The sequence below is a fragment of the Physeter macrocephalus genome, chromosome 16, assembly GCF_002837175.3.
Source record: "Physeter macrocephalus isolate SW-GA chromosome 16, ASM283717v5, whole genome shotgun sequence".
Taxonomy (NCBI): domain Eukaryota; kingdom Metazoa; phylum Chordata; class Mammalia; order Artiodactyla; family Physeteridae; genus Physeter; species Physeter macrocephalus.
The window spans coordinates 26,821,986-26,841,836 of NC_041229.1; the positions used below are offsets into that span (position 1 = coordinate 26,821,986).

Here is a 19,851-nt window from a genome sequence, read left to right on the forward strand (position 1 = left end):
TCATCCAAAAGATAGCAGAGGGAGGAAAACTCCCAAACTCATTCTATGAGGCCACCATAACCCTGATACCAAAACCAGACAAAGACGTCACAGAGGAAGAAAACTACAGGCCAATATCACTGATGAACATGGATGCAAAAATCCTCAATAAAATACTGGCAAACAGAATCCAACAGCACATGAAAAGGATCATACACCATGATCAAGTGGGGTTTATCTCAGGAATGCAAGGATTCTTCAATATATACAAATCAATCAACGTGATATACCATATTAACATATTGAAGTAGAAAAACCATATGATCATCTCAATAGATGCAGAAAAAGCTTTTGACAAAATTCAACACCCATTTATGATAAAAACTCTCCAGAATGTAGGCATAGAGGGAACTTACCTCAACATAATATAGGCCATATGTGACAAACCCACAGCCAACATTGTTCTCAATGGTGAAAAAGTGAAACCATTTCCTGTAAGATCAGGAACAAGACAAGGTTGTCCATCTCACCACTATTATTCAAGATAGTTTTGGAAGTTTTAGCCACAGAAATCAGAGAAGATAAAGAAATAAAAGGAATCCAAGTCAGAAGGAAGAAGTAAAGCTGTCACTGTTTTCAGATGACATGATACTATACATAGAGAATCCTAAAGATGCTACCAGAAAACTACTAGTAAGAATAATTAATTAATAATAATTAATGCACAGAAATCTCTTGTATTCCTATACACTAATGGTGAAAAATCTGAAAGAGAGATTAAGGAAATACTACCATTTACCACTGCAAAAAAAAGAATAAAATACCTAGGAATAAACCTACCTAGGGAGAAAAAAGACCTGTATGCAGAAAACTATGTGACACTGATGAAAGAAATTTAAAATGATGCAAACAGATTGAGAGATAGACCTTGTTCTTGGACTGGAAGAATCAACATTGTGAAATTGACTATACTACCCAAAGCAATCTACAGATTTAATGCAATCCTTATCAAAGTACCAATGGCATTTGTCACAGACCTAGAACATAAATTTCACAATTTGTATGGAAACACAAAAGACCCCGAATAGCCAAAGCAATCTTGAGAAAGAAGAACAGAGCTGGAAGAATCATGCTCCTGGTCTTCAGACTATACTACAAAACTACAGTAGTCAAGACAGTATGGTAATGGCACAGAAACAGAAATATAGATCAATGGAACGGGATAGAAAACCCAGAGATAAACCCATGCACAGATGGTCACCTTATCTTTGATAAAGGAGGCAAGAATATATACTGGAGAAAGACAGCCTCTTCAATAAGTGGTGCTGGGAAAACTGGACAGCTACATGTAAAAGAATGAAATTAGAACACTTCTTAACATCATACACAAAAATAAACTCAAAATGGACTAAAGACCTAAATGTAAGGCCAGACAGTATAAAACTCTTAGAGGAAATCATAGGCAGAACACTGTGTGACATAAATCACAGAAAGATCCGTTTTGACCCACCTCCTAGAGAAAGGGAAATAAAAATAAAAATAAACAAATAAGAATCATGCTCCTGGTCTTCAGACTATACTACAAAACTACAGTAGTCAAGACAGTATGGTAATGGCACAGAAACAGAAATATAGATCAATGGAACGGGATAGAAAACCCAGAGATAAACCCATGCACAGATGGTCACCTTATCTTTGATAAAGGAGGAAATAAACAAACAACTCAATCCAAAAATGGACAGATGACCTAAATAGACATTTCTCCAAAGAAGATATACAGATTGCCAACAAACATATGAAAGGATGCTTAACATCACTAATCATTAGAGAAATGCAAATCAAAACTACATTGAGGTATCACGTCACACTGGTCAGAATGGCCATCATCAAAAACTCTACAAACAATAAATGGTGAAGAAGGTGTGGTGAAAAGGGAGCCCTCTTGCACTGTTGGTGGGACTGTAAATTGACACAGCCACTATGGACAACAGTATGTAATTTCCTCAAAAAACTAAAAATAGAACTACCATACTACCCAGCAATCCCACTACTGGGCATATACCCGGAGAAAACCATAATTCAAAAAGAGTGATGTACCACAATGTTTATTGCAGCACTATTTACAATAGCCAGGACATGGAACCAACCTAAGTGTCCATCGACAGATGAATGGATAAAGAAGATGTGGCACTTATATACAATGGAATATTACTCAGCCATAAAAAGAAATGAAATTGAGTTATTTGTGGTGAGGTGGATGGACCTAGATTCTGTTGTACAGAGTGAAGTAAGTCAGAAAGAGAATAACAAATACCGTATGCTAACACACATATATATATATGGAACCTAAAAAACAAATGGTTCTGAAGAACCTAGGGGTAGGACAGGAATAAAGATGCAGATGTAGAGAATGGACTTCAGGACACGGGAAGGGGGAAGGGTAAGCTGGGACAAAGTGAGAGAGTGGCATGGACATATATACACTACCAAATGTAAAACAGATAGCTAGTGGGAAGCAGCTGCATAGCACAGGGAGATCTGCTCGGTGCTTTGTGACCACCTAGAGTGGTGGGATAGGGAGGATGAGAGGGAGATGCAAGAGGGAGGAGATATGGGGATATATGTATATGTATAGCTGATTCACTTTGTTATAAAGCAGAAACTATCACACTATTGGAAAGCAATTATGCCCTAATAAAGATGTTAAAAAAAGTAAATAAAGATCTACTGAGGTAGCCAGTAGATTAGTAGATTAATAGTGTTAGCCAATGTTTGAGGTTCTTCCTCATTCTTGGCCCAAGGTAGGCTTGTACTTCTTGCACCCTTTTTGGTTAGCTAGGTCTATGTGACTCTTTCTGAGAAGTGAGCCGTAAACAGATGTGATGAGTGCCAGAGCATTCACTTGCCAATTAGAAACCTCCCCACAACTCTTTGCCCTTTGTAGCATTGAAGATGGTAGCTGCTATGTCAGCTTGGATCCCTGAGTGATTATAATAAACAAACTGCCCCTACTAATCTGGTGTTTGTGAGTGAGAAATACTCGTTTGATGTTTTAAGCCACTTGGGGTTGTTTATTACTGTGGCATAACCAACTTATCCTGGCTAAGCATCTACATATCATATAAACATCAGTATTCAATCCAGTATCCTATTTAGAAATGTCTCAGAAATGAAAATGGTTCAATATAATAAAATGGCAATTGTAATATATATTTATTCACAGATAGATTATTCTGTTTTCTTGAATACTCTATTGAAAAATGACTGTGAAGTAAATTGAACATAAATAAAATTGTGAGTTACCTGTTTGAGCGTCCTCTCCATGTCAATCCCCTGGCCCCATGGAGCAGCAGGATTTGCCAGACAATCCCCAGCATTTCCTCTCCTGGAAATATCAATTTTCTGTCTCCTAAGACTTCGGAATGTTTCAGCCATCACAAGGACTCCATCATAAGTCAGAGCAGATGTATACTAACAAAATGAAAGTAATTATAATGGTAAATGTTAACTTCTTATCAATCACCAGAATTGGGGACAAGTCTGGGGCCTCTGTGTGTTTATGACATAAAGTAACATGCTGCCAGAAGGGCAGTTAAATTACTGATAATTAATTGCCTCTAGCTTCAGAAATTTCTATTATTGCTTTATTACAAAGACTGTATATCAATTCTTAACACTGTGATTTTAAAAGGAGAAAACACACTCTGAAAAATAGAAATTCTAATGCACAATTTTCCATCAGTTGGGAGAAGCAAGCCCTCTAGGTGTGGTCTTTTTGTTGTGTCCAAGTGAAACAGCTAAAGCATCAAAAAAAAAAAGGCTAAATGCCGTATTTCCAAAATCTACTTTGTAATCTCTTGCTGTGTTTGAACCCCAGGAGGGCTGGAATTTCTCACTCTTTCTTCCTCCAAATGCCCATCAGGGGTCCCTTAGATTTAATATATGTTTATTGACTTGGAGTATATAACTCTGTCCAGTTTCTCAGAAGAATGAGTGGGAATGTTTACTGTTACTCAGATATAGAATGCCAGAAATAACATCTATTTATTTAACAAGTGTGTATACACATGGCTAAATAAGCACAAGTATTGTTATGTCCATGCTTGTTGAGTGTGCTCAGGAAGGTTAAGTCATTTCTTTAAGTTTCTATCGTAACTTAGGATAAAGTGGAGAAATGAAGTATAGATCATCTGCTTTCTGATGATCGTCCCATGCTTCTCTTTGAGAAAAGAGAAAACCCTCAGGAAAAGATTATTAAGGTTACGAGAGGAAATGAGGAAAAACTGAGAAGAAAATGTGATTTGTTTAAGCTGAAAATGAAAAGAACAGGGAACAGTTGTAAAGTTTGATTAGAAAATTACTAAACATATGAAACACATGGCACAATTTTCTTGAAATGTGGCAGAGCATCAACTGCTAATCATAACAAAAAACTACATTATCTCTTTCAGGAATTCCATATGGGCAATTCTATATGATTAACACATTCTAAGCCTATACGAGAGGTACTTTTGTGCTATGGAATGTGGAAAATGATCCTGATTTGCTGCTTATAAATTAATAAAAATCATTTGAAATTTAAATCATAGAAAGTAAAGTTAGGCAATATATCTGCTAAGCATAGCAGTCAGCACTCCTGGGAAGAGAAGGACTAAAACATGGATAAGATAAAGAATATAAATTCTAACAAAAAACCTTTCAATGGCAGAGAATCTAATTAAAACTTCATCAGAAAGATTTATGTGACTTATAAATTATAAGCCTTGTTATATATTCTTCAAGGACATGACAAAATAGGCTTAATGATAAGCATACACCGTCATATTTGGAATGGGATGGTCGAAGGAAATTAAGGTACTTAACCAGGGTACTAAGCCCAAAATGGACATACCTCCTCCCCTGCCTGGAGCAACATACCTTTGAGTAGAGAAAGCCATCAAATCATCTTTCTGGATGGCAAGAAAATAAAAACAAGAAATAAAGTAGAACTTATCAAAGATATAAAGGGCAAGAGAAAAAATGCAATGCTAGCATTTTAGGATCAATAGAGAAGAAAAGAAAACTATTGTTGCTTTTCTAATAGGGAGAAAGAAGCTGAGAGATATGACTCCAAAAAAGAAAAAGCACTTGCTGTGTTTTAAAAAGTCCATTCATTTTTATGAAACAAGTGAACTAGAAAAGATAACAGATATCGTATAGAGTGGAGCAGAGAAAAGCAGACATTCAGCCAGAGTGGCAAAAGCTTTTGATGGGTCATAGAGCTGATAGAGGGAAAGAAGCAGTAGTTTAAACTGGTTTTACTGTTTTAAAGGATTTTATTCTTTTCCATGTGTCTTATTGTGCTAAAGTCCAAGAAATCATATTTATGGGCACACATTTCTAGATGGTATATAGAAATTCTTATTAAACATACTCTTCATTTTGGAGGAGAGTAAAACTAAGTCTTGACCCAGAGCTATTCACTGCTTTAACCAGTGATTAGGATGGTGGGATGAATTCTGTTTATCAACATTTGTATAAAAAAAGATAGAGTTTGGCAGAATCACAGCACAGTGGCAAGAATTTAGGTTTTGAGAGCTAGGTGAATTCTAATTCTGCTACTCATAGTTTTATGGGAATATGTTGTACATTTTTCAGCTATGAAGCAGAACAAAATCAAACAAAATAATGACTATTTTCTGTGGTATTTGTGAGGATTAAATTTCATAGCATATCTGAGAGCTAGATACTGGCTAAGAATGGTGAAGACTACAAAGATGGCCCAAAGATGGCTGTCTAGTGTTCCTCAGTACAAGAAAGTTGTGATGTGTCTTATGGAAAAAATACATGTTAGATAAGCTTTGTTCAGGCTTGAGTTATACTGCTATTGTCCATGAATTCAATGTTAATTTATTGACAATGTCTTAAATAAGATATCTTTAAACAGAAACACACATAAAACAAAGTGTTATGTGTTGATTGGTTGTGACCTAACCTTGTAATTTCCCCTAGGAGTAAGTGTTCAGTATTCACTCATTCAGTGTTCATGGCAACTTTATAGAATGGAACTACCATGAACAATAAGAACTGGCTATATCTATTTATTAAACGGCCACTGGGTGCCTACTATTATGCTAAGAAAACTGTGAAAGATGAGAAAATTATATGTATTTATATATCAAACAAAGTGCCCAAAGCTTTGACATAGATAAGTCTGGTTGGAGATGATCAAATAGTAAACATTGTGATAGGCTAAAGGCAATATAGGAAAGGACAAACCACACCAGTGTGTTCAGACAGGAGGACCACAGTGGACACATATTATTACATATTATCACTGAAATGAAAAAAGTCACAGATGCTGCGAAACACTGTCAAGAAGTTTGAAGCCCATTCTAGATACTAAAACTTAAGGGTAACAAGAACTTGAAGAGTTGGTTTACAGAAAAAATGCTGAGATAAAAAATGGCTGAGAAAAAGATGTGAGGAAGGAAGAAATACAAATAGAGAAGAGACGGGCAAGGGAGTCTCTACATACACTGATTACAGAATGAGGGGAATATACACTAAAGCAAACTGTCCCAATGAGTTGAGAAGGAAGCTTTACACTTTTCTCCTTGTGTATTAATACTTGATATAATTGAGCTTTGGGGATGATTTTTCTCTGAACCAGCTTGAAGGCAAAAAGACTTCTCAAGTTTTTTTTAGTCCTGAAGGTGGTTTACATCTTGAAAATTTTTGGCTTTTTAATATGCTTTCATATGTATTATCTAAGCATGAGAAGTGGTGTAATATAGTGGATGCACTTGTCTTCTAAGACTCAGGGAACTCATGACTTGGTCCTGGGCATTCCACAAACCTGGTCCTTGACGCAGGGACAGCCAATTAACATACCATTTAATATCTTGCATTGATTAATCTGTAAAATCAGAGGGTTGGACTACAGTGCTTGAGCATAGTGGATACTCAACAAATGTTTTCTTTTGAAATTCCATGCTTCTATAGCATAGTGAAAATGTTATGACTAGCCAAATTCCTATATTACAGAGAAGAAATTGACATGGATAGTAGGGAAAGTTTTATAATTAGGAAATGGAAGAACCGACTTGCTCTACCCTTAGATCATAGTTTTCTAGGCTGGAATTTCCAAATTATATTTGAAAACTTTTTACTAGAATACACAGTGAGAGATTAGTAAAAGTTGTTGAAATGATGATTCCTTTTTATGTAGGAATTCAAAACCATGTAGGAGTTGGAGTTTAGAAACATTATGCCATTATTTACATGATATCTAAGGAAGTCATCTATCTTTTCAGGAGAGAAACAAATGTGCTTATGATCAGAAATTTACCAGCTTCCTTTGTAGATATCAATAACATACTTCTGCAATGTCTGTCGCATAAAATTAAACAATCTGACATTTTACTGTTAACTTGAAAGAGAAATTTTGCAGAAGCTTATACATTTTACATTTCTACCAATTTCCCTACTCATTGTAAATCACTTTGCAAATATATTTTTATCTGGGTGGAATAGCTACCAGTGGTTGTTCACATTTGAAATATTTGGTTAACAAAAATTTTTTAAAAAGCATACAATTTCTTCATGGAAATTCATATGCAAAGTAATAATAAAATAATATAACATAGCATAATATAATATATAATATAATATAACATATAACATAATATAGTAAACTACTTGAACTAATGTCTAACAACTCCTCTCTTGAATATAGAAATTTAGAAATTATTAAGGGCTGTGTGACAAATAGTGACAAAATATTTCTTCCCTATGCCACACTGTGTCCGGCAAAATATTACTAGGAAAACTGCATAATGAGTTTTCTACCTTAAATTTTAAAAAATACTAAAAATTCTAAAAATAGATAAGATAAAAACAAACAAATACCTTTGGAGGTGTCTCAGATCCTGGATATTCTCTCTGATCTAGTTTCTTCCAGCGATCCATTAATTTGGTTACCATAGGTGTATTAAAATCTACTAACTGGAATCCTGTAACATTGGCTCCACCATGTATAAACCTCTCAAGAGAAATATCCTTGAATCCCTATAAAAATCAATATGACAGTTTGTTAAGTTTAGTTTATTATTATACATTTTGGCTCTTTAATGGTAACATAAATTGGTAACCAATATGATTTCTAATAAAGTGATGGCTAGAAACAGATGGAATATCTAATTTAGCTGTTAAATTCTGTCATTCAAAATTTAATACATGACACCACATCAACAAAAGAAAAGGCAAAGATCACATGATGATCTCAATAGATACAGAGAAAACATTTGACAAAATTCACCATCCACCTATGATAAAAATTCTCACCAAAATGGGTATAGAGGATACTTATATAAACATAATAAAAGCTATTTATGACAAACTCACAGTCAACATAATACTCAATGGTGAAAGGCTGAACACCTTTTTTCTAAAATCTGGAGCAAGACAAGGATGCCCACTCTCACCACTTCTATTTAACATATTATTGGAAGTCCTAGCCACAGCAATCAGAGAAGAAAAAGAAATAAAATGTATCCAAATTGGTAGGTAAGAGATAAAATTGTCATTATATGCAGATGACATGATACTATATACAGAAAATCCTAAAAACTCCACATAAAAACTACTAGAACTGATAAAAGGATTCAACAAGGTAGAAGGATGTAAGATTAACATACAGAAATCTGTTGCATTTCTTTACACTAACAATACATATCCAAAAGAGAAAGTGTAAAAAATAAACTTTCAAAATCACATCAAAAAAAAATTAAAATACCTAGGCATAAACCTGACCTCAGAGGTGAAAGACTTATATCCAAAGAACTATAAAAAATGATAAAGGAAATTGAAGATGATTCAAAGAAATGGAAAGATATCCCATGCTCTTGGATTGGAAGAATTAACATTGTTAAAATGGCCATTCTATCTAAAGCACATACAGATTTAATGTGATCCTTATCAAATTACCCATGCCATTTTTCATAGAACTAGAATGAATAATCCTAAAATTTATATGGAACCACAAAAGACACAGAATTGAAAAGCAATCTTGAAGAAAAAGAACAATGGTGGAAGCATAACCCTCCCAGATTTCAGACAGTATACAAAGCTACAGTAACCAAAACAGCATGGTCTTGGCACAAAAACAGACATATGGATCAATGGAACATAATAGAGAGCCCAGAAATAAACCCACACACCTACAGTCAGTTAAACTTTGACAAAGGAGGCAAGAATATACAATGGAGAAAAGACAGTCTCTTCAGCAAGTAGTTTTGAAAAAGCTGGACAGCTGCATATAAATCAATGACGTTAGTATATCCCCTCACGCCATACGCAAAAATAAATTCAGAATGGTTTAAAGACTTAAACATGAGAAATGATCCCATAAAACTCCTAGAAGAGAACACAGGCAAAACAATCTCTGACATAAATTGAACAATGTTTCATAGGTCAGTCTCCCAAGGCAAAGTAAATAAAAGCAAAAATAAACAAATTGGACCTAATCAAACTTAAAAGCTTTTGCACAGCAAAGGAAATCATAAATAAGATGAAAAGACAACTTACAGTATGGGAGAAAATATTTGCAAATGATGCAACTGACAAGGACTTAATTTCCAAAATATACAAGCAGCTCATACAGCTTAATAGCAAAAAAACCACAAACAACCCAATCAAAAAATGGGAGGAAGACCTAAACAGACATAATAGACATGTTTCCAAAGAAGACATACAGATGGCCAAAAGGCACATGAAAAAATGCTCAACATTGTTAATTATTAGAGAAATGCAAATCAAAATCACAATGAGATATCACCTCACACAAATCAGAATGGCCATCTTCAAAAAGTCTACAAATAATAAATGCTGGAAAGGGTGTGGAGAAAAAGGAACCCTCTTACACTGTTGGTGGAAATGTAAATTGGTGTAACCACTATGGAGAACAGTATGGAGCTTCCTTAAAAACTAAAAATAGAGTTACCGTATGATCCAGCAATTCTACTCTTGGGCATATATCTAGAAAAAACTCTATTTTGAAGACATTTGCACCCCAGTGTTCATAGTAGCACTATTTACAGTAACCAAAACTGGAAGCAACCTAAGTGTCCATTGACAGATGAATGGATAAAGAAGATGTGGTAAATATACACTATAGAATATTACTGAACCATAAAAAGAATGAATGCATGCAGCAACATGGATAGACCTAGAGATTATCATATTAAGTGAAGTAAGTCAGATGGAGAAGGACAAATATCATGTGATATCAGCTATATGTGGAATCTGAAAAAAATGTTACAAATGAACTTATTTACAAAACAGACTCAAGAGACATAGAAAACAAACTTATGGTTACCAAAGGGGAAGGGGTGTGAGGGATAGATTAAGAGTTTGGGATTAACAGTTACACACTATTACATATAAAATAGATAAACAAGAGCCTACCATATAGCACAGGGAACTCTATTCAATATTTGTAATAATCTATAATGGAAAAAAATCTGAAAAAAATATATATACATACATATATATACACACATATGTGTGTGTGTATATAACAGAATCACTTTGCTCTACACCTGAAACTAACACATTACAAAACTAACACATTACAAATATATAAGCAAATATATTTGAATAAAAAATCTAATACCTGATAAAAGGATATAAGTATTTCTAGTTCAGTTCAACTCAATTTAACAAGTATTTCTGAAATGCCTCTGACTGCCTTTTATGAAGCATGGAGGAGGATATAGGAGATGAATGAAAGCATCAAAAAGTCTTCTGTTGAGGGCATAATTGCCCTCTGATATAGATAAGCAGATATGTGTCTTATATGAAAATGCATCTTACATCAAGGTATAATGGTACTCTGAGTCTGTGATGGGTAACACTTTTTAGGGAGGTTCAGTTTAATTACAAAGTGGTTTCAAAGCAGACAGAGATGGTGACTTGAAATAGAGAGGGTGAAAGCTTTGATTACATCAGTCACTACAACCCTCGTAGTCCTGGGAAATGGCAGTGGACAAGAAGAGAGCAAATAGGCCATTCATGTGTGATAGGGAAAAATATGGGGTCCACCAGGTGGAGTGAGGAAGGTGGCAGGAAAGGGTGTCTACTCACTTGGCCCAGAAGTAGTTATCTGAGTTTAAAAAATTCTGGAAAGTTATTTATTTTCTAACTGTATCTTTCTATCATCTATCTATCTATCTATCTATCTATCTATCTATCTATCTATCTCACTATCATCTATCTTCCATATAGTTTATTTTAGACCAGGCCCTCTTTTTTCCATTAAGAATTTAAGGTACATTACAAAAATACACACCCAATTTTGTAAACAAATAAACAATTACAGGAAGAAGACAAAAAGTGTATTACAGAAATGAATTCATAAAACCAAATATATTAGCTCTGAAAAAAGTAAACCACACACACACACATACACACACACACACACACACACACACACGAGTTTGAAGGATCTATGCTTTCTTTCTTTTCTGTTCCCTCTTAGTATTTAGGAAACTTTCTTTTGAAAATGTGAATTTGATTCAGTCATGTTGAGAAAACTAAGGGAAAGTGTTTTATCTATCTATCTGTCTATCTGTCTATCTATCTATCTAACTATTTATTTATTTATTTATTGGTCAAAGTAAAATATGCAGCAGTTACCCTACAGTATAGTAAGATTCAGGGAGAAGAGGAAGACCTAGTGTTACCTATCCTCCTGCATATGTCTCAGCCATGATTTTGGAAACTTCTCTGTGTTTTATTTTGATAACAAAGGAGATTGTCTTACTAGCCAATATATGCACATTACTTTCTGGCTATCTAAAAAGAAACAGACCAGTCTATTGGCAACTAAGGAAGGTTGCTATAGAAAAACCCAGGAGTGTGTATTCATAGTTAATATTGTTGCTGGGCTTATTAGGTACCAGGCACTGTCCTAAGCACATTCCACAGATTATCAATCTAGTTTAGTTCTCATAACAAACTTCTGAGATAGATCTTATTATTAGCCTTATCTTACAAATAAGGAAACTGAGAATCAGTGGAGATCTATTCAAGATCTCCCAGCAAATACATATTAGAACCAAAAGACTCTTAAGTTTGTCTTTTTACCCCATGGTCTTGTGTATTCTTACACAAATATGCGCTTTCAATTTTGGTATTTATCATAATATCCACAGGAGAGGCACGGAGATACTGTAGAAAACAACCCAGGCTTTGAATCCCTCTTCTGTAACTTTCTAACCTTAGGTTTCCCACATGCAAAATAAGAATGATAATGCTAAAGCAGCTAGCATCTGGTTTAAATTCAGTAAATAATAGATATTATTAATTAATTCATTTAACAAATATTTATTGCATGCTTATTATATGCTAGCTAATTTGACAGTTCATCAGTAATACTCTCATCTCACTGGGAAAGAAACTAGACACCAGAAATCAAATCCATGTTTTTGAAATTGGAAAAACTATCAATTTCTAGCTAGTAAAATGTCAGTTGAACATTTGTTTGTTTCTATGAGAAGATAAGGCAGACCCAGAGGCAGGAAAATAATTTCAATTTTCTAAAAGAAACAGTGATTCAACTATTGCATTAGCTGCTAATTGATGACATTTTATTTTATTTTAGCAGTGGCTGAAATAAAAGGCCTGCCAAGTTTTCTTTGATAGAGTTGTCTCACAGCTGTAATATACACAGGCAAAACTGCAGCCTTCAGAAAAATCATCTGATGTAAAGTCTAACTGATAAATAACAGTTCACATTTCTCTGATTCCATTCTGCTGCTATGCTGAAGGTAAAGGTGAAAATATTACCACATCTGATTATAAGCTCCTTTTAGTTATGATCTGAAAGAATGGTGGGTGGCTCTGTTAATTTAAGCTATGTCTGTTTGAGTACAGGCAATATTTTTTCCTTCATATATTTTAAAATAATTTTATATAGCAAATTGATAGGATCTAGATTGTGAAGCAGTTTTCTTGGAAACGGTTACTTTGGTGACTTTTTAGACTTCAGTTTTTACCCAGAGAATACTGTGGAACTGAAAGTTCTGAGAAACACTGTAATAAAATTGTAACTCTACAGTCCTGAGGCAGTGAGGGGAGGTGGTCAGTGGTTACGTAATTAAGTAAATAATGTCCCAGAGGCAGAGGGGAAACCAGGGTAGAGGCCTTCTGCTTGTTGAAATGGGCTATTCAACAATGCTTGCATTTCACAATGGTTAGTGACATCCTAAGAAAATATTAATTTCCAACTTGGTTTTCCTTTTAAATTTCATTTAGAGTTCATACATCCTCTGGGAATAAGGGGGAAAGTGAAATTAATAAATTATAGAACTTCAGATATCCTGATGATTACTGATGTAAATCTATATACATCCATCACATCATAGGTGTTTAATAAATACTTATTTTATGTTTTTTCTAATTAAGATAACATTTCTGCTGTTTTGCATTTCAGGTTCACAGGTTGACTAAATCATACTGAGACAGCTCGGGTGCAGTTAAAAACAAGGAAACTTAAATAGAATGGGAGAGATTCTGTCTTATCACCTTTTAAAAATTAAGTTAAAAATTGACTTAAAGTATACGGTTTTGATGATCATGTAGAGAGATGGTGGAGTCAGACATGTTCAATGCAGAAAAGTTGAAAAATATAGGAAGCACCAAGAAAAAAGTAAAATAATGTCTCCAAATTAATGGAATATTTAACTGGGGTCATTGCACTTGAGGAAAAACTTGCTAGACTCCAAATTTCAAAAATTGAGTTTTAGTCTCCATTCTTACTAACCAGATACCTAAATGTGGACAAGTCACCTTCCTCTCTGTATATTAATTTCCTTACTTTCTAAATGAAGCATGAATGGTGTGTGCATGTGTGTGTCTGTGTGTGATGGTGTGGAATAGGTAAGGAATAGATTCTGTTAATTTTTAATGATATAACCTGAACATTCTATAATTTTATACTACTTTATTACAGAGCCAGGTGTTTTCCTAGATGTGATAGTAAATTTTGAATGATAGTAAGATTTTAAGAATGTGCCTTGAAGGAAATTGCCTTGGAACAAACATCAACAGTTCCTTATTGCTACTGTGGCCGTATTTAAATCATCTGACTGCTGGAGGAGAGATGAAGAATGCTCTGAATATAAATACAGAGAATGTTTGTAAGGCCAAATTTCCCCTTAAGGGTGGTATAGGAAATGCTTAAATGAATGGTCATTTTGTGGCTATATAACTTATTTACTAATCTTGAGTTTATTTATTTATTTGAATTTATTTATTCTTTGCAACTAGACAGCACAGAGCTTCAATCTTGATTTTGAGACTTAGATGTGTGTGATCTTGGGTAAATTATATTGAACCCCATTTTCTGATCTATGTTTATCTATTTTGAGGATTAATTAGAAAAATTATAGTAACAAAATAAATACAGTGACATAAGCTGGGTGATGGAGGATAAAAAGCCATTCAACACATAAAGAGTAAGGATAATGCCCCTTTTTACAAGGTCAAAAAAGACATTGTTCCTGCCCTTAATGATCTTGTGAGGTGCTAATGTCTCATTTGCCGCTAGGCTACAGGAAGTTGGACAATACCTGGCACAGAGGACGTATAAAATAATGTTTTCATAAAGGAAAACAATGAATGCATTCTGTACTATTAGTGTACAGGGTGATTTGTGAACCCAGAAGAGTGGCTATCTGATTAGGTATATAAGGACAGCTTTCTAAAAGAAGAAACTGTTAATTAAGACTGGGTGGGGTAAGTGCCTCCTGGTGTAGAAAACAGCATAAGCTAAAGCTGCAAACATAAAAGCAACATTAGGTCTGGGAATTAATTTGGTTTTAGTAAGGGACACATATAGGGTGGAGTGGGATAGAGGCTCTTGGGCTAAGTAGGGATAAATCTTAAAGAGCTTTGTACATTAAGGTAAGTAGTGTAATACTTTATCCTAAAGGATTTTAGTAGTGTGGTACTTAGATTTAGAATGTTTACTCTGATAGAAAATGGTAACAATGGGTGCAATTGCAGTATGTCATTTTGAGAGAAATGCAAGAAGTCAGTGGTAGGTTGAGATGGAAGCAGGTAGAGTTGGAAAGACCAATGGGTCTTTCCCTTTTATGAAGGGCATGAATTCTTTTACTGAATTTTCAGCCTGGAGCCAATGAAAATAATTTAAGCAGGGAAATGAAATAATCATACATGCCTTTGAAAAACAACAGGGAGCAAAGTGAACAAATAACTGGAAAAGAGAAAGTCCAAGGGCAAAGTAGGCAAGTAAATTTCTTATTGAAATCTCTGAAAAGCAAACTACATTGAACCACCAGATAGACAGTTTTCCTATATCTAAATTTCTTTGAAATTTCTAGAACAGAGCTTAATTGATTGAGATACCATATGCTTTCACCAGTACCTATAGATGGGTAAATAAAACATACATATACCCACATATTTTGGGCACCCTAGCCCTGGGGTCCAACACTGGGAAGATGAATCCCCTTAGCTGATTTGGAAGCCAGTGGCACTAACAGTAGGGCTGTAAGAAACATAGGCTGCTCATGAAGAACACAAACACACTTGCTTACTTGTGGGAACAAGGAAGAGGAAGCAAATTGAAACAGCCTGGGACTCTGGCCAGTTACCCATGACTGCCCCAGCATGTGCCCTGGTCTACAATGAACACCTCCTCCAGCCCCTCTTTCTCCAGCCACTCCCAACTAGGGCAAAGACTACCATAGCTGAGGAGAGTGCACAATTGGTGGGGATGGAGCTGGCATGGCATCTGAAAGGGGCAAGGGTAGCCATTACTGGTGTTTGTGAAGGTGGCAGATCAGGAGCAATATGGAACTCTGACTGGTGTGCCAAGACTGTCCCAACACATGTGCCAGCCTCCAGCTGGTTCCTATTCTGGTCCTTCTTCTCCAGCACTGCTCCCCTCTGGGGCAAATGTGCCATTATTGGGAGTGGGGAGGGCACACACTTAGAGGAAATGGAACCAGCTCTGACCCGAACCTTGGGGCATCTGCTCCAGCAACTTGGGACCCAACACCACCCATGATAGGGCAGTGATAGCCACTAAGCATCAGAGAAGCCCCAGATCACACTTGGCTCTGGATGAAGTCTCTCCATCATCAGCACCATCTCCTGTCAAAGTGATAGCTTCCAGTACATTCTGGCATGGGAAAAACATGAAACATAATCACTTCAGATCCAGACCTCCCACGAAAGCCACTGGGCACATGTAGAATGCATCCAGATGTTCCCACACAAGGACACCCCTTGAAAACCAGGATGAGTAACTGTGTCACCCAATTTTATAGAGAAAGAGAAAATTAAGCAAGATGAGAAGAAAGAGGAATTTGTTCCAAATGGAACAATAAGAAAAAACCCTGAAAAAACAAGTAATAGAACAGAGATAATTTACCAGATAAAGAGTTCAAAGCACTAGTAATAAAAATGGTAATGGAACATGGGAAAAGAATAGATGAACACAATGAGAATTTAAACAAAGAACTAAAAAATATAGAAAAGAACCATTCAAAGCTGAAGAATACAATAACTGAAATGAAAAATAGAAGGAATAACAGCAGATTAGGTGATGCAGAAGAACACATAAGTGATCTGGAAGATAGAATAATGGAAATCACCCAATCATAATGGAAATCATCCAATCAGAACAGCAAACAAATTTTTAAAAATGAGGATATTTTAGGCACCTCTTGGACAACATCAAATGTACTAATATTGGCATTATAGGGGTCCCAGAAGGAAAAGAGAGAGAGAAAATGATTGCAAATATATTTTATAATATTGTGGCTGAAAACTTCCCGAATCTGAAGAAGGAAACAGATATCCAGGTACAGGAAGCATAGAGAGTCATAAACAAGATGAGCCACACAAGGACATATTATAATTAAAATGGTAAAATCTAGAGATAAAGAGAGAACTTTAAAGGCATCAAGAAAAAACAATCACATAAAAGGGAACCCCCAAAAGGCTATCAGCTGATTTTTCTGCAGAAACTTTGCAGTCAGGAAGGCAGAATCATGATATATTTAAAGTGCTAAATAGGGAAAAACCTACAGCTTACAGTGCTCGAACTGGCAAGATTATCATTCAGAATTAAAGGAGAGCTAAATAAGTTATCAGACAAGCAAGAACTAAAAGAGTTCATTGATACTAAATCAACCTTACAGGAAGTGTTAAAAGGGCATATCTAAGTGGAAAAGAAAAGGCTACAACAAGAAGAACTTATAGGAAAAAAAAATCTCACTAGTAAAGAAAAATATATAGTAAATGCTGTGGATTAACCACTTAAATAAGCTAGTATAATGGTTAAAAGACAAAAAAAAAAAAGGAAAATCAACTATAACTACAACAAACAGTGAAGAAATAGATATGAAGATGTAAAATATGACATCCAAACACAAAATGTGGGGAAGGGGAGTAAAAAGGTAGATGGTTTATAATGTGTTTGAACATAAGTGACTATCAGTTCAAAACAAGTAGATATAGTTATAGGTCAGCATTTATGAACTTGATGGTAACCAAAAATAAAAAAATCTACAATAGATACACAAAAGCTAGAGAGAACCAAACACTAGCATACCACAAAAGAAACTCATCAAACCACAAAGGAAGGAACTAAAAGAAAAGAACAGAGAACTACAAAACAAGCAGAAAACAAGTAACAAAATGGCAATAAGTACATACCTATCAATACCCATTTTGAATGTCAGTGGACAAAATACTACAATCAAAAGACTTAGGATGGCTGATAAAAGAACAAGACCCATCTATATGCTGCCTATAAGAGACACACTTCAGATCTAAAGACACACAGACTGAAAGTGAGGGAATGGAAAATATACTCATGAAATGACAAATAAAGCTGGGGTAACAATATTCATATCAGACAAATCAGAGTTTCCAAAAAGTCTATACCAAAAGACAAAGAAGGATATTATATAAGGATACAGGGATTGATACAAGAAGAGGATATAGCAATCATTAACATACACACACCTAAAATAGGAGCACCTAAATATATAAAGCAACTACTAATAGACATAAAGGAAGAAATCAACAATAATACAAAAACAGTAGGGAACTTTAACACCCAATTTACATCAATAGACTGGTCTTCCAGACAGAAAATCACTAGTGTGACAGAGGTTGTAAAATAAACAATAGACCAGTTGGACTTAATAGATATCAACAGGACATTCCATACTAAAAGAGAAGAATACACATTCTTCTCAAGTGTACATGGAATGTTCTACAGAATAGATGACATGCTAGGCCACAAAACAAGCCTCAACAAATTTAAAAGGATAGAAATTATATCAAGAATTTTTTCTGACCATAACAGTATGAAACTAGAAATCAATTACAGGAAGAAAAATGGAAAAGACACAAACAAATGTTGAATAAATAATATGTTACTAAAAACAAATGGGTCAATGAAGAATTCAAAGAGGAAACCAGATAATACCTTGAGACAAATGAAAATAAAAATACAAATTTCCAAAAACAATGGGATGCAGTGAAAGCAGTTCTAAGAGGGAAGTTTTTTTTAATTGTTAATTTTTTTTTAATTTTTATTTTTCAAAAATTTTTATTTTTTAAAATTTTAATTAAAAAGTTATTTTTATTTTTATTTTTTAAAAATTTTACTGGGGTATAGTTGATTTACAATGTTGTGTTAGTTTCAGGCATACAGTAAAGTAAATCTGTTATAACATACACATATCCACTCTGTTGTAGAATCTTTTCCCATATAGGCTATTACACAGTATTGAGTAGAGTTCCCTGTGCTATACAGTAGGTCCTTATTAATAATCTATTTTATATATAGTAGTGTGTATGTGTTAATCCCAATCTTCCAATTTATCCTGCCCCCCTTTACCCTCTGGTAAAAATCAGTTTATTTTCTATGTCTGTAACTCTATTTCTGTTTTGTAGATAAGTTCATTTATAGCCTTTTTTAAGATTCCACATATAAACAATATCATATGATATTTGTCTATCTCTGCCTGACTTATTTCACTCAAAATGACAATCTCTAGGTCCATCCACATGCTGCAAATGGCATTATTTTGTTCTTTTTATATAGCTGAGTAATATTCTACTGTATATATGTATCACATCATCTTAATCCATTCCACTGTTGGTGGACATTTAGGTTGCTTCTATGTCTTGGCTATTGTAAATAGCACTGCAATGAACACTGGGGTGCATTTAACTTTTTGAATTATGGTTTTCTCCAGATATAGGCCAAGGAGTGGGATTGCTGGATCATATGGTAGCTCTATTTTTAGTTTTTTAAGGAACCTCCATACTGTTTCCATAGTGGCTGTACCAGTTTACATTTCCACCAATGGCGTAGGAGAGCTCCCTTTTCTCCACACCTTCTCCACATTTATTGTTTGTAGATTTTTTGATGATGGCCATTCTGACTGGTGTGAGTTGATACCTCACTGTCATTTTGATTTGTCCTTCTCTAATAATTAATGATATTGAGCATCTTTTCACGTGCTTTCTAACCATCTGTATGTCTTCTTTGGGGAAGAATGTCTATTTAGAAATAGACATTTCTAAATGTCTATTTAGATATTCCAACAATTTTTTGATTGGGTTGTTGGTCTTTTTGATATTGAGCTATATGAGCTGTTTGTATATTTTGGAGATTAATTCCTTGTTGGGTGCTTTGTTTACAAATATTTTCTCCAATTCTGAGGGTTGTCTTTTCATTTTGTTTATGGTTTCTTTGCTGTGCAAAACTTTTAAGTTTAATTAGGTCCCATTTGTTTATTTTGTTTTTGTTTTCATTACTATAGGAGGTGGATCAATAAA

General features: G+C 34.7%; 1 protein-coding gene across 2 annotated transcripts in view; it reads right to left on the bottom strand.

Annotated features, from left to right (window-relative positions):
- The window catches only part of GRIA4 (glutamate ionotropic receptor AMPA type subunit 4), a 529,194-nt gene that overhangs the window by 89,745 nt on the left and 419,598 nt on the right, over positions 1-19,851 (bottom strand). For both annotated transcript variants that reach the window (XM_024115308.1, XM_024115307.1), the window contains exons 6-7: positions 7,870-8,028; positions 3,283-3,450 (exon numbers count right to left, since the gene is read on the bottom strand). In XM_024115308.1, the coding sequence (XP_023971076.1) occupies positions 3,283-3,450; positions 7,870-8,028 (327 nt within the window). The remainder of the gene's footprint in view (positions 1-3,282; positions 3,451-7,869; positions 8,029-19,851) is intronic.